We start from the raw sequence: 13,174 nt of genomic DNA, 5'->3' as shown, positions 1-13,174 counted from the left end.
TCCCAGTGGATCAGCCTCTTTGAACCTGGATGTGAGAGTCCCACCCGCCCTTCATCCCACCTCTTCCGTGGGGTCCTTCCAGCCCCACCACCATCAGCACCCACCCTTCATCCCACCTCTTCCGTGGGGTCCTTCCAGCCCATCACCACCAGCACCCACATCACACACTCCTGGCTTGGTACCTGACTGAGCTGTGTCGTAGTGTTTCCATGTGAATGTACAGATGTGTTTCCTTAGTTCAACTGGCCAGGGACAGATTAAGCATGCCATTGTATCTGTTCCCATGCTTAGGACAGCATTCCGTGTGCAGTCAGCACTGAGATGTGTTTGGGAATAACGCTGTGGTTGCCCACTGTCCCTCTACCACGGTGTGAGGCTGAAGAGAGGCCTGAGTGAGGGTTGACCAGGCCTTTATATCCTCAACCCTGCCACTGAAACTCTTCCCAAATAGTCATCATCTTATGTAGTTGCAAAGACTGCACTTGGCAGCTTCCTAAACCTGAACCTGCATTTAGTGGCTGAGGACGTGTCCTTACTATCACCATCACCACCCTGATCCACTGCCCACAGGTCACAGACAATGTCCAGGCCTTGCCCTGAACACCTGGTTTGCCCTGCAACTGCGTCATGATGGCCGCGTTATGGCCACACACAGGGAACTGAGTGTAGTGGGCCAGGCCGAGGCCAAGCACTTCCCAGAAAAACAGTATCTCCTTTCCTTAGAAGTCAGTAGGGAAAGAGAAACAGCTGTGCAGGAGCGGAGAGAGACCATGCTGGCTCTCATCCTTCACAAGTTTTCTCTGGTCTGAAACCTGCCTGCTGCCTTTTCGGATGTTTCCTCTCCCCTTTCCGGAGTGTGGACCCCAGTGCTGGATGCTGAGCTCCTCACACTTGGAGTGTGGCTCTGGCTGCAGGAACAGACCCTGCAAAGAGAGTGGAAGCTTGGAGAACCCAGTATGCCCCCTGCCCCAGGTCCCATCCTCCACCTGCCAGAGATGCCCCTTCCCCCGCCCCAGGTCCCATCTTCCACCTGCCAGAGATGCCCGCTACCCTCAGGCCTGCAGCTGGAAGTCTCATCCATGCTTCCTGTTTTCTTTCCTGCTCAGCTGCCCAGGCATTGGCCCACAGTGAGAGGAAGCGCCATGAGCTCAACAGGCAGGTCACGGTCCAGCGGAAAGAGAAGGATTTCCAGGGCATGCTGGAGTACCACAAAGAGGACGAGGCCCTTCTCATCCGGAACCTGGTGACAGGTCAGGACCCTCTGCGCCACCCCATGCTGCCTGCCCCTCCAGCCCCCACTCCCATCTCCATCCCCAGCACAACCCCCACACCCCTTCCTCCACCTCCTGCACAGCCCCCACCCTCTGTCTCCTACTTGCCCTTGCACCCACCCCCATCTTCCACTCCCCACACCTACTCTCATCCTCCCCCCAGCTCCTGCTGTGTCCAGCTGCTATTCTTGATGGCAAGACCCACTGCTTCTTTGTTCTGCCCATAGGATGGAAGTGGGAGGGGAGCCACCCACATGCTTTTCCTCAGCAGCAGCCACAGCCCCCTTTCCTTGGTGCAGCTCTCTGTGGGCCACAGTGCTTTGGCAATGATGGAAGCTCATGCTTTTGGAGCACATCCTCTGCCAGACACATCCCTCTGCCCGACTTATCCCTCATTTAATCCTCACAACCTCCCTTTAAGTCAGAACTGCTGCCTTCTCATTTTACACTGAAGGAAACAGAGACTCACTCTAGTAACTTGCCCAGGTCACACAGCTGGGAAGCAGTGGATCAAGGATTCAGATTCCTTCTGTTTGGTTAGGACTTTACAGTTTAAAGTGCTGTGTGGTACAGCACATGTGGGTGTGGTCTCTGGAATCACATGGGCTGTGTTCAGACCTGGCTTCTTTCCTAACTAGCCACACGTGGCCGTGGCTGTGCTACTCACCAGTGTTCTTGTGTAGAGCACGGGAAAGGGGATCATGCTGCTGGCATGGAGTTGTGAGAATGAAAGTTCATATTTCTTTGCTCACACATGGTCCCTGGACCAGCAGCATCAGCATCACCTGGGAAGGGGTGAGAGATGCAGAGTCTCAGGCTCCATGCCAGGCTTCCTCGATTGCAAGGCACATAACAAGATGCCAGGTGACATTCACAGGCTCATTAAAGTGAGGAATGCTGAGCTCCTGCAGTCTGTCTGGGATCACCCTGGTCCCACTGTCAAAGTTTATCAGGGTTGGCTTTTACTGTCCCTGTGATCATCTGCAGTTTCTCATCCAGGCATGTGGCTGAATCAGGGCTGGCCTGCCAGCCCCCCACCCCCATGTGCTCCCTAGGGCCACCAGGCAGCTATGAGAGCCACTGCTCAGAATCTCTTCCCCAGCTGGGCTCCTAGAACTGAAAGACCTTCCACACTAGCTGCCAAGAGGGCAGGGTTTTCTCTGTGAAAAGAGGAGCCCCCGCCGCCCCTCTGAGTCCCTCTTGGCTGCTCAGCAAGGGCCAGGAGGGAGTCTGTGTGACCTGTGCAGCTTGCTCAGGTTTGTGCCCAGTGCTGCTTTGCCAGTCGTACCAGCTCCCTCCCCTCCAGTCTTGTGCCCCATCTGCCACAGGCCACTGCAACAGGCCACCTCCCTGCTCTGTACCAACCCAGTCCAGCATCCCCCTGCAGAGCCAGGAAGAGTCTTAGAGGAGAGAGTCCTGTGTGAAAGAGGAGAAATCTTTGGTGGTCTGATCCTCTGGACCCTGAGCCAGCAGCTCCCTTCTCCATGGCGCCTTAGTGAAATGGGATGATGACACTGACCTGCCTGCCCCATGATGTGAAGCGTGACAAAGGTGAAATGCTGTGTCAAAACTGCAAAACCCTTCTCAAATGTGAGGCTTTCAAAGGAGTGGTAGCTTTTGCAGGAATATTTGAAGTTCAAATAAGAGGCAAGCATTATTTTAGAGACACTTATGTAAGACTGAAGTGCGACTCTGCTGAGCACTGTGCCTAGGGCCGAGGGACCCAGGAAGAACAGATTGTGAAGTCTGCCTTAAACAGATTTGTTCCAGCTGTTTGGTTTGTGTGTTTTTAGTAGCCTGCTTCTTAGATGTATTTTTCTCTTTTAAAAAGCTTAATCTCCCCTACCGTTGTCCAGCAATTAATTAAATGTGATGTAAGTTTATCTTAAATTTCCTTAAACAGACTGCATCTTGTTCAAATGCAATTAGGAACAAACCTTTCATCTCTGGTGAATGAAACTTCCAATAAATAAGGCTGCTTGTGTCAGACAGGTGGCTCCCTCCTGCCATTTGCCAGGGTTTTTACAGAGAAAACCCTGCCATCAGCATGAGATGACCCTTGCTCAGGTGGCCCCAGGAAAGGTCATCTCTTGCTGAGCTACCTAGGAAAATCCTGCAGTCATCTTCTCTCCAAAAGACCCCATCCAAACAAATGCCAAAACTTGACTGCCGACCACCTACCTCTTAGGTACCTGGCACTGGCCAGTTGCTGTGGAGGAGAAATAAAACTGGTGTCATCGTCTCTTCCCCAAGATGCTAACATTTAGCTGGGGCACCCAAACAAGCTTTATTTAATCACAATAGAACATTCCAAGACAGGACAAGTTGTTTGTAATCTGCACATGGATAAGGTTTGAGGTAAGAAGTTATGGATTGGAAGTCTGGGCCTACAAAATACATTTTCCTGGATAAATGTGACTGGCATTCTAATTAGAGCCAATGGCCAATCCACAGCCATCTGCTGGACCTATAAAATGCCCAGATGTCAACCATGTACTCAAGAGTATTATGGCCTACAGTTATCATTTAACTAGAAGGATGCGTTGAAGCAGGGATGGTGTAACCCAAGTACCAACTGGAGCTGCTGGCAGCAGAGCCCAGCCCAGGACCGGCCTAGTAGAAGGTTTGCAAGGATACTGCCCACCTGCAGGTGGAAGGGAGGTGGCCTCCCTTCATTGCCATTCTGAGCCTAGAGGTGGCTCACGAGGCCTTGTTTGGGAGGGTATGAGTATAAAGAACAAGGGCTGGAGATACAGTGCAGAGCTATGGTGAGACCCCTGGGGCCTTGTGCTCCTGCCCCATTCTCACCTGTCATCTTGCCTTTGCACCAGGCCTTTCGCCTTTCCCCCTAGTTCTCTGGCCTCCTACCACCACCTGTTGCCTTAAGCCTGGCTCTCCTGGCATGGTCTGGAATAGAAAATGGTCTGACAGCTGCTTCCTGTCCCTCCAGGGCCTTTTGCAAGAATGGGCCAAAAGGCTGAGTCTGTAGTTAATGGGGAGACTCACAAGGCCCTTCCAGTCCAGCCAGAGCAGCCCTTGCCCAGGCAGGGGCAGGAGTGTGGGATACAGAGGAGAGCAGTTGGGGGAAGTAAGAGAGCTGCTGGAGAGATGCATGCCAAGCAGCAGCACCGGGGTGGGGAAGGGGGGCCTGCCTGATCTATTTGGCTGTGAAGCTGGGCAAGCACGGCTGGGTAATTTGTTCCTGAACTGATGGGTCAGAGGTTGTTCCAACCTCCCTAGCCCTCAGCAGGCTGGCCCTGTCTTTGGGAACATACAATTTGTCTAATTCTGGAGCCAGCCCTTGCCTTCTGGAAGTGGTGGTGCCCATGAATCAGGAGTTCCTGCCCCCATGTGGGAGCTAGGTCCTGTCCTCAGCCTTCCTCTTGCCATGGGCCCCTGTTGGCTGCGGACTGAGGCATCTGTGTAACTTGCAGGCATTTTTCCTCCATATTGTTAGGCTGAGGCATTAGAAGCCTGTTTCAGTGTTGTAGTGCAGATAATTAGGAATGTGGTTTTGTGTTTTTAACCACAGTGTCTGAAACTACTGGTAGGCATGCTTGGGAGTTTGGGTACCCTGGGTGGCTTCTCTCCCAATCCTCTTTGAGACATCTATTCCTAGATGAGCTATGGGGAAATACTGAAAACATGTCTATTCAGATGAGGATTCTGACAGCCTCCACTGTCCCCCATAGATCTAACTCTTGCCATTTGCTGCTGTCATTGCTCTTAGACTTGAAGCCCCAGATGCTGTCGGGCACAGTGCCCTGTCTCCCCGCCTACATCCTCTACATGTGCATCCGGCACGCGGACTACACCAACGACGATCTCAAGGTGCACTCCCTGCTGACCTCCACCATCAATGGCATTAAGAAAGTCCTGAAAGTAAGCAGCCCCTGCAGAAGGTCATGGTTTGTGGTGGGTAGAGCGAAGCCAGCCCCTTACTGTTGCTTCTCTGTGTCTGGGTTTGGCTGTAGTGAATTCTTCCAAGGCTCCAACTTTGAAGGTAAATGAGCCATAGAAGCATCCATGTAACCGGGATGCCTGGCAGTTCCCAGAGAAGGATGCTTAGGCCCAGCAATGGCAGGAAGCCCAGGACTCTGGTGTAGGTAGCCCTCCAGCACCTCCCTGCTGAGCCTCCAGACATGCCCAGTGCTTACAGAAGCCTTGGCCTGCCCACTGCCAGAGGTGCGAGGGAGACATCCTGCTGCAGCCAAGGGGGTGTGGGCCTCACCTTGGAGCAAGTTCAGGGACACCCCTGAAACATGGGCCCTCTCCACCTTTCCAAGGGGCCGGGTGCTTGCTTCCCTGGGGGGTAACACAGGGAGGGCTGTGACATTCCATCACCTCCCAAGGTGAGGCAAGCTAGGCCAGGACAGGGCTTGCCGCAGGGTGTTAAAGGTGCTCGGGACTGCCACCTGAAGGCACAAGGCTCTTCTTGAATGTAGTGCAGCCACTGCAGAAACAGGCTGGCCTGCAGGGAGGGTGAGGCCTGTCCACACAGGGGTGAGGGCCAGGCAGTGGGGGAGGTGAGATTCTTGAGGGAGATGAACCCTCAGTGAGAGGGATTTCTACCTGCTAGCAGGCCTGTGCCCTGAGTATTATTGCTCTTAGAGACCATCTTTAGTTCTCACACACTACTGCTTCCAGGATACAAGCCATTCTCAAAAGCTCTCAGTCCAAACCAGTTCTGGAGTCCACTGAGCTGCTGGTTGCTGCTCTGAGAATTCCAGAGCCAGCCTTTAAGTCTGATTTTCTGCTCTCAGTTTCTGCATTGCCCTCCACAGGCAATTTTATCCACTCACGGCTCTAAAACATACCTACATGCTCGTAGCTCTCAGATTTGTGTCTCCAGCTTTGATCCTCTTTCATGAGCACCATCCAGCTGGAATCTTGGGCCAGTCTAGGCCAATTTAGGGCTGACACAAATGTCACTTCCTTAGGAAAGCCTTCCCTAATTCTGAGCTAAAACAGTATGTCCCAGCCCCAGCAGTCACTTTCTATTCAACCTCATTTCTTTTTTTTTTTTTTTTTTTGGTCGTACCTCATACCACTCTGTCATTTAAATAATGATAACGCTTACTTGACAGAATGAGCTGCGTGAAGTCATCAGTTTTAATGCAGCAGCTGTCTCATAGCTGTTTGGGTTGCTGAGCAGGCTTTTTCACCTAGTTAGGGTTTGTAGCCATTTTCTAGAGAGTTAAAGCCATGATGCATCTGACGTCTAGATAAATGGGACACCAAACTATTTTGCTGTTATGCTCTTTAGCATCCCTTGTGTTGGATAACTGGCAGTTCAGAAACAGAGCCAGCTAGCCCAGGCGGTTAGACGAGAGCCCAGGGCTGCTGGGGCAGAGCCTCATCTGTCACTCAGCTTTGCACTCATTCTTCAGCCATGGGAGGCAGCCTGTCCTTTATGTGTGTCCCTGTATGTGCACCACTGATCAGGGGACCAAGATGGGGGTTCTGTGTACCATCCCTGGTGGCAGAGGAACACTCACACAGCCTCTCAGCAATGGGTCTCAACCCCGTGACTGGCAAGTGCCCTGCCCAGCCTCAGGGCTGCTCAGGAACACTAGGTAAGGGTAGGAAATGTGGGGAGAGAGGTACCGAGGAAGCATTTCACCAGATGGGAGCCACTTAGAGCTAAGGATGTCCATTTCTTTTCACAGAAGCACAATGATGACTTTGAGATGACGTCATTCTGGTTATCCAACACCTGCCGCCTTCTTCACTGTCTGAAGCAGTACAGCGGGGATGAGGTGAGTGGGGAGCCAGGCACCCAGGAGGCATTCCTGCTTCATCCAAATGTGGTTGAGAATTGCTTTGTATACCCTCAGAGATGAAGTGGGGTCTTTGGAGCACCCTTGGGGACCTCAGACCGTGGGCACACCTTATCATACCTTGTGGCTGGAAGCAGCAATAAGGCCGGCCACAGGAGACCTGCCTCCAGGAGGCCTTGATGAGCCCAAGAGGCCCCAGAAAGCACTCCTGGGTTATGTAAGTAGAGTCTGCATAACCCATCATCAATAGAGGCCCTGGGAGTCTCCATGAAACTCTTGTAACCTGACATTTCTGTATCAGCTCTAGAAGAGCCCCACTGCCGTGGATACTGGCAGGAAGCTCAGTTGCCTAGTGGGTCACCCTGTCTCCTAAGCCAACCGATTAATCTGTCCATTTCAAGATAGACAAAGATGGCCACAAGAACAAAGGCACACCATAATCAGAACTACGTGTGCAAACTGACCTGGAGGCCCAGCTCCATGCATTTATCCAAATTGGATTCCTTGACCTGAGGCCCAACTACTAACCCCATCACTTCACAATCCACACCAGACCTGTAAGGCCCAGCTTTTTCTGGAACTCACATTCCCAGCTTTGGTCCCTGAAAGAACTTCTCCCATGCTCTGCACTCTGCCCAATGACCTAGTAATATGTGGCTTGTTTCCATTCTAGTTTCTCTGGTGAGAATCCCAACTCGTTCCAGACATGCCCACTCACAGGTTCCTGTAGGTCTTCTCAACTTTTCTTCGCCTTCCTTTCACATATCTCACCATCTGCCCTTCCCAAGGTCGAGATATAGTGTAAACCAAAATAGTGCGACCATTTTTAAAGCTTTATTCCATCTTTTGTGCCAGAACCAATTTTGACAGACTCTTCTCCCTGGGTTAGTAAAAGGATATGCCCTTCCTTCCAGTCTTACCTTCTTTGCAGTTGGCTTGACTCCATCTCTCTCCTAAGAACGAGCACTTCATTTGATGGCCTGCTTTTATTATAAAAGGGATGGGCCAAAGGTTAAAGAAATAGCCATTTCAAACCCCATGCCTTCTGTTACAAAATCGTAATATCCAAGCATTTACTTGAAGCATAGAACTACATGTAATGTTATTTCATTGAGGTCCATCACTTTACCCAATGTTATACACATTCTAAATGGGAGGTTATATAAGGCTAGGGCAGGACCTGGAACTCCATTACATTAGGCTGCAGTTACATGTGCTCATATTCTCTGGGTCAAGAGCTGAACCACAGCATAACCAGATCTGTGTAGTCCAAATAACAAGGAAGAATGATTGACTCTATCTTCATCATTACAATTATCCCCTTTTCTGCCTGCTTTTGTTCATATTAAGATGGCTTTGTATTTGACACAGTACAACAGGCCTTGCTGAAGATGGTTGCCCTTTTGGGAGCACTAATCTTTCTGGCAGATACTGATTTCCCTCGGCCTGAATGAAAAGGACATTGGTCACATGAGTCCTTCTGATGTCAGCAGTTCCCTTAACTTACATGTGATTTCATCTGATTAATACAGAAAGCTAAGAGGACACAGTGCTGTAGCTATGAAATCACTTTAGTTCATCTATTAATTCTGATAACCAGTGATAGAATCTGTATAAAATTTCTCCTCCTACAAGCATATAATCTGGCCCATGGCCACACTCCTTTAGAGGCTGCACATCATCTAACATTTTAGGGGGGACCTGGTATATTGAGGAAAGCACTGGATGAAGGGAGAAAGCAGGGATCCCTTTCTCTGGACCTGGTACCAACCTGGGTTTTGCTACTGTAGGGAAATCACTTCGCCTCGGGGATTTGGACTGAGTGATTCAGGCTTTCTCTCTCATGTTCAGTTTTTCTACTTCCTTCAAGTTCAAGGGTGATCAATGAGGCCTCAAAGAACTGACAGGGTTTTGTAAAACATCATCTACACAGGGAGGGCCTGAGTAGGCCCCCTGCCCACCAAATAGATGACTAAAGTTACCAGAGCCCTGGAAGTTGTGCTGGGCCCAGCAGACCACAGAACTCAGTAGTGCACGCCTCTCCCTCTGCAGGGCTTCATGACTCAGAACACTGCAAAGCAGAATGAACACTGTCTTAAGAATTTTGACCTCACCGAATACCGTCAGGTGCTGAGTGACCTTTCCATTCAGATCTACCAGCAGCTCATTAAAATTGCCGAGGGCGTGTTACAGCCGATGATAGGTAAGCTGGCAGCAGGAGAGCTACATCACTCATCATGGGGTCTGAAATGAGGGGAAGGCGTGGTCAGCACCTTCTGCCTTTCGGGAACCAGATATCTTAGCCATGACCTCCAGAAAGCCAGAACCTTCCAGTGAAGGCAGAACTGAGGTGTGCACATCATGCTTAGAAAGAGCTGTGAAAGTATTTGACACAGTGCAAGAGGCATAGGTGACTTTCCCTATATCTCTTTTTCTGTAATATGTTGTATTTTTTCCCAAATTTTAATACATAATAAATGTAAACTCAAAAGGTACAAATGCATACACGGTGAAAAAGCATAACCCTCTTAACCTATTATGAACTTGATTCATGGAAAAAAGCAGGAGTGTTCATGCGAAAGGACACAGCAGTCGGCACGATGCATCAGTATTTATTAGACACTTGCTTTGAACCAAGCAGTGTATTTGGGCACTGAACATGAAATCAGAATTGAGAAATGAGAGCAGTTACATTTTCAATCGGAAGAAAAATGATGTGTAGATGCATTACTCACTGTGCTCTGCAAAGGCTGGGAAGGAAACTGTACCTGGACCTATTCATAATGCTTTCCCCAGGTTCTTACAACACAAGTAGCTTATGGGTGAATCCCAAGAAGGACCAATCTAGAAATACATTACTTGAAATGAGGTTCATTCCAAACCCTCCTTCCTGTGTGGAAATCTTTTTATAAGGCACCACACAGAGGGAGAACTGACATATCAAGCTGGAGATACTCAGAATAATGTGAAGGTTAATAGTACCAGTTCTGGAGTCAGACAGACTTGGGTTTAAATCCTGGCCCTGCCACTCCCTATCAGTGTGACCTCAGACAAGTTATTTAACCTCTTTATGCCTCAACTTCCTCATAAAAATGGATAGTACTTCATAGAGTTGTTGGAAGATTGAAAGAGATACTGAACATAAAGCCCCTGGTGCGTAGGCAATTGCTGCTTAGTAAGTATGACAGACCAATGAAGTTCTTATTTACATAGTCAGTGGCTGGACCAGGATGACACCCAGGTTGCTCAATTCTCAAACTGTGGACTTCAGCACAGGCGATGCCAAATCGAGCTGGTACGTGCCCATCATCTTTGTCTAATCGCCAGTAAATTAAGTGAAAATGCTGTCCACAGCTGTTTTATTCCATACAGAAATCAACACATTAGAAATTTTTTGCCAAATGTTATAAGTTCCTAAGCATGTCAACATTGCACACCTCTGGATGGTATCATTGCTAAAGCCTGGAGCACTAAATGATTTGAGTAGTCCAATCTTTGCATTGTTAGTGGGGAATGCAAGCTTCTCTAACTGTGCTTTTTTTTCAGTTTCTGCCATGTTGGAAAATGAGAGCATTCAGGGTCTATCTGGTGTGAAGCCCACCGGCTACCGGAAGCGCTCCTCCAGCATGGCAGATGGGGATAACTCATACTGCCTGGAAGCTATCATCCGCCAGATGAATGCCTTTCATACAGTCATGTGTGACCAGGGCTTGGACCCTGAGATCATCCTGCAGGTATTCAAACAGCTCTTCTACATGATCAACGCAGTGACTCTTAACAACCTGCTCTTGCGGAAGGACGTCTGCTCTTGGAGCACAGGCATGCAACTCAGGTAAGAGAGGAGCACCCCCCAACAACACAGGTAGAGTTGGGCCCTCACTGACTGCAGCTAGAATCAGAACACAAGACTGCTGTTTCTAAAAATGAAATCCAAATCTAATTGACAGTCCTTGTCTCCATCAGTCTGTGTGACTCAAATCCATCACCTTTTTACCTGTTGGTGAAATCCATCGAACACTGAGATGGTTGATTTGGTAAACAAATTAGTTCAAAGCTTAAAGATGATGATATACTCTAAGTTAAAGACTAAACACAAAGCAGATAGGTCAGAGAGAAAACTCAATGAGTTAAGAGGCATGAAGGCTCACATAGAAGTATAAATACATTTGTGAATGTTAAATATAAATACTTACAATTCAGTATATTTAATGCCTGTTTTTCCCTGTTAACTTATGTAGACACTTCAGGTATTTCATCTTTGCTTGATTTTAAGTACCCACTCATTCATGTATTCATTCTTTATTTAACAAATAGTTCCTGAGTGCAAGGCACTTGCCATGCTTTTTAACCATGTGAGATAAATAATGGCACTAGCTGCAGCTGGCCTGCAAAACACAACAGGTGTCCCCTTCTCAGTGAATTAGGAGGACCGGCTTAACACAACTTGCTTTCTACCTATGGCTAAGGTACAATATAAGTCAGCTTGAGGAGTGGCTTCGGGGAAGAAACCTTCACCAGAGTGGAGCAGTTCAGACCATGGAACCTCTGATCCAAGCAGCCCAGCTCCTGCAATTAAAGAAGAAAACCCAGGAGGACGCAGAGGCCATCTGCTCCCTGTGTACCTCCCTCAGCACCCAGCAGGTACAGTCACTCTGCACCTCTGTCAACCATGATATTCCAAGCAAGCCCAGCGTCCATTCCAAGTCTGTTCTCGTTAGTGGTTATTTGTTAGTGTTGCACTCCCACCCTTTATATATCCCTAATGATACAATTTTGAAGTGCAGCTGATGGGATATTCCTAGATGAACCAAAAACCATTTGGTCTATGAAACAAGATGCCACGGATACTGTTTTCTAGTAACTCTCTATCCCTCTTACTCACTTAAAAAGATAAGGTAGCAAACCCACAAAACGTCAAGTTTAGGTAAAAACTTTTTTAAATATAATGAATTCTGGAATGTTTCTTACATAGAAATCCACAAATTTTCAGAAATTGGCAGCATCAGATATTTGCTTTCTTTACTATAACTGTAAGAAAAAAATTTTTCTTTAAAACTAATTTCAGTATGGTCATATTTTCACTCACACTCATTTATATTGTTTTAAATGAAGTCATTAAGAACTTAGGGGCATTTAAGTGTTACTTTCCTTTTCCCTAAAAAATGTATAACCATGATTCAGTTGCCGACACATTGCCAGTCCCTGAAAGATAAATAACAAAATCCAAACTCAGTACAGAAAAACACATCTTAATATAGCAAAGTGAATACATTTCCTTACCTCCTCCACTTACTATTAAAATATTAAATATCGAACTCTTAAAAAAACTGCTTCCTTCTGTAAACATTTCCAGAAAGTCTTCAAACATTTTTCTCCTCTTTAAATACATTTCACTTAACATAAGTTTCCTTCTAGAATGCAGCTGGCATTGCATTTGGGCAGTCTACTTCCACCAAACCAGTGGTAGGCAGACAAAAGAGTATCTCCTGTTCAAATACTCATTTGTAGACAATGTTGGGGGACGGGGTAGTTAGGTATTAAAGAAGACCTTTCTCATCTAAGGTAAGATCTCCAGTACTCTTCAGAAGAAACCTTTAAATTACTAGTAGATATGAGGCTGAGGATTTCAGGCAACCACATTCTGAACTCCTCATTGTGTATACCAACGAGCATAGTGGGGAGGGGCAGGTGGGTTTACAGGAGACATGAATTCGGTGAGAGGGCTGAGATCCACCTGGCAAAGCTGTGGGCTCTAGTTTACTGGATGTGATGCAGGCTCCAAGTGTAAATGTCAGTCCAGCTCCATCTGTGTTGTGGGCCTTGTCTAAAGAGGATCATACTCTTGTACCAATGTCACATATTGTTTAAAGTTCAAAAGTTGTCTCATGTTCATTTAGCTCTGTGCTAAATTCCGTTTTTATCCCCAACAGATTGTCAAAATTTTAAACCTTTATACTCCCCTGAATGAATTTGAAGAACGGGTAACAGTGGCCTTTATACGAACAATCCAGGTGAGTTTTAAAATAGTAATTTTATAAAGTCCAGTCTAAGACTATAAAGGAAATTAAAAATTTGGGTTTTAATCTTGCTTCTCTTTATTACTAAAATACTGGTTACATATAT

The 13,174-nt window shown here is 47.7% G+C and overlaps 1 protein-coding gene and 1 long non-coding RNA gene across 4 annotated transcripts in view; one reads left to right on the top strand and one right to left on the bottom strand.

Moving 5' to 3' along the window:
* Positions 1–13,174, bottom strand: part of LOC129018815 (uncharacterized) — a 37,165-nt gene that overhangs the window by 2,648 nt on the left and 21,343 nt on the right. Inside the window, exons 2-3 of the long non-coding RNA XR_008495428.2 lie at positions 9,034–9,122; positions 7,972–8,034 (exon numbers count right to left, since the gene is read on the bottom strand). This is a non-coding gene — a long non-coding RNA (uncharacterized LOC129018815). The remainder of the gene's footprint in view (positions 1–7,971; positions 8,035–9,033; positions 9,123–13,174) is intronic.
* MYO5B (myosin VB) overlaps positions 1–13,174 on the top strand; it is a 367,801-nt gene that overhangs the window by 345,561 nt on the left and 9,066 nt on the right. For all 3 annotated transcript variants that reach the window (XM_054460695.2, XM_054460694.2, XM_063653662.1), the window contains 7 exons: positions 1,107–1,250; positions 5,002–5,153; positions 6,941–7,030; positions 9,104–9,254; positions 10,598–10,883; positions 11,518–11,692; positions 12,982–13,062. In XM_054460695.2, coding sequence (XP_054316670.2) covers positions 1,107–1,250; positions 5,002–5,153; positions 6,941–7,030; positions 9,104–9,254; positions 10,598–10,883; positions 11,518–11,692; positions 12,982–13,062 — 1,079 coding nt within the window. The remainder of the gene's footprint in view (positions 1–1,106; positions 1,251–5,001; positions 5,154–6,940; positions 7,031–9,103; positions 9,255–10,597; positions 10,884–11,517; positions 11,693–12,981; positions 13,063–13,174) is intronic.

Source organism: Pongo pygmaeus, chromosome 17, assembly GCF_028885625.2.
Source record: "Pongo pygmaeus isolate AG05252 chromosome 17, NHGRI_mPonPyg2-v2.0_pri, whole genome shotgun sequence".
Taxonomy (NCBI): domain Eukaryota; kingdom Metazoa; phylum Chordata; class Mammalia; order Primates; family Hominidae; genus Pongo; species Pongo pygmaeus.
This window is presented reverse-complemented; position numbering and strand designations above follow the sequence as displayed.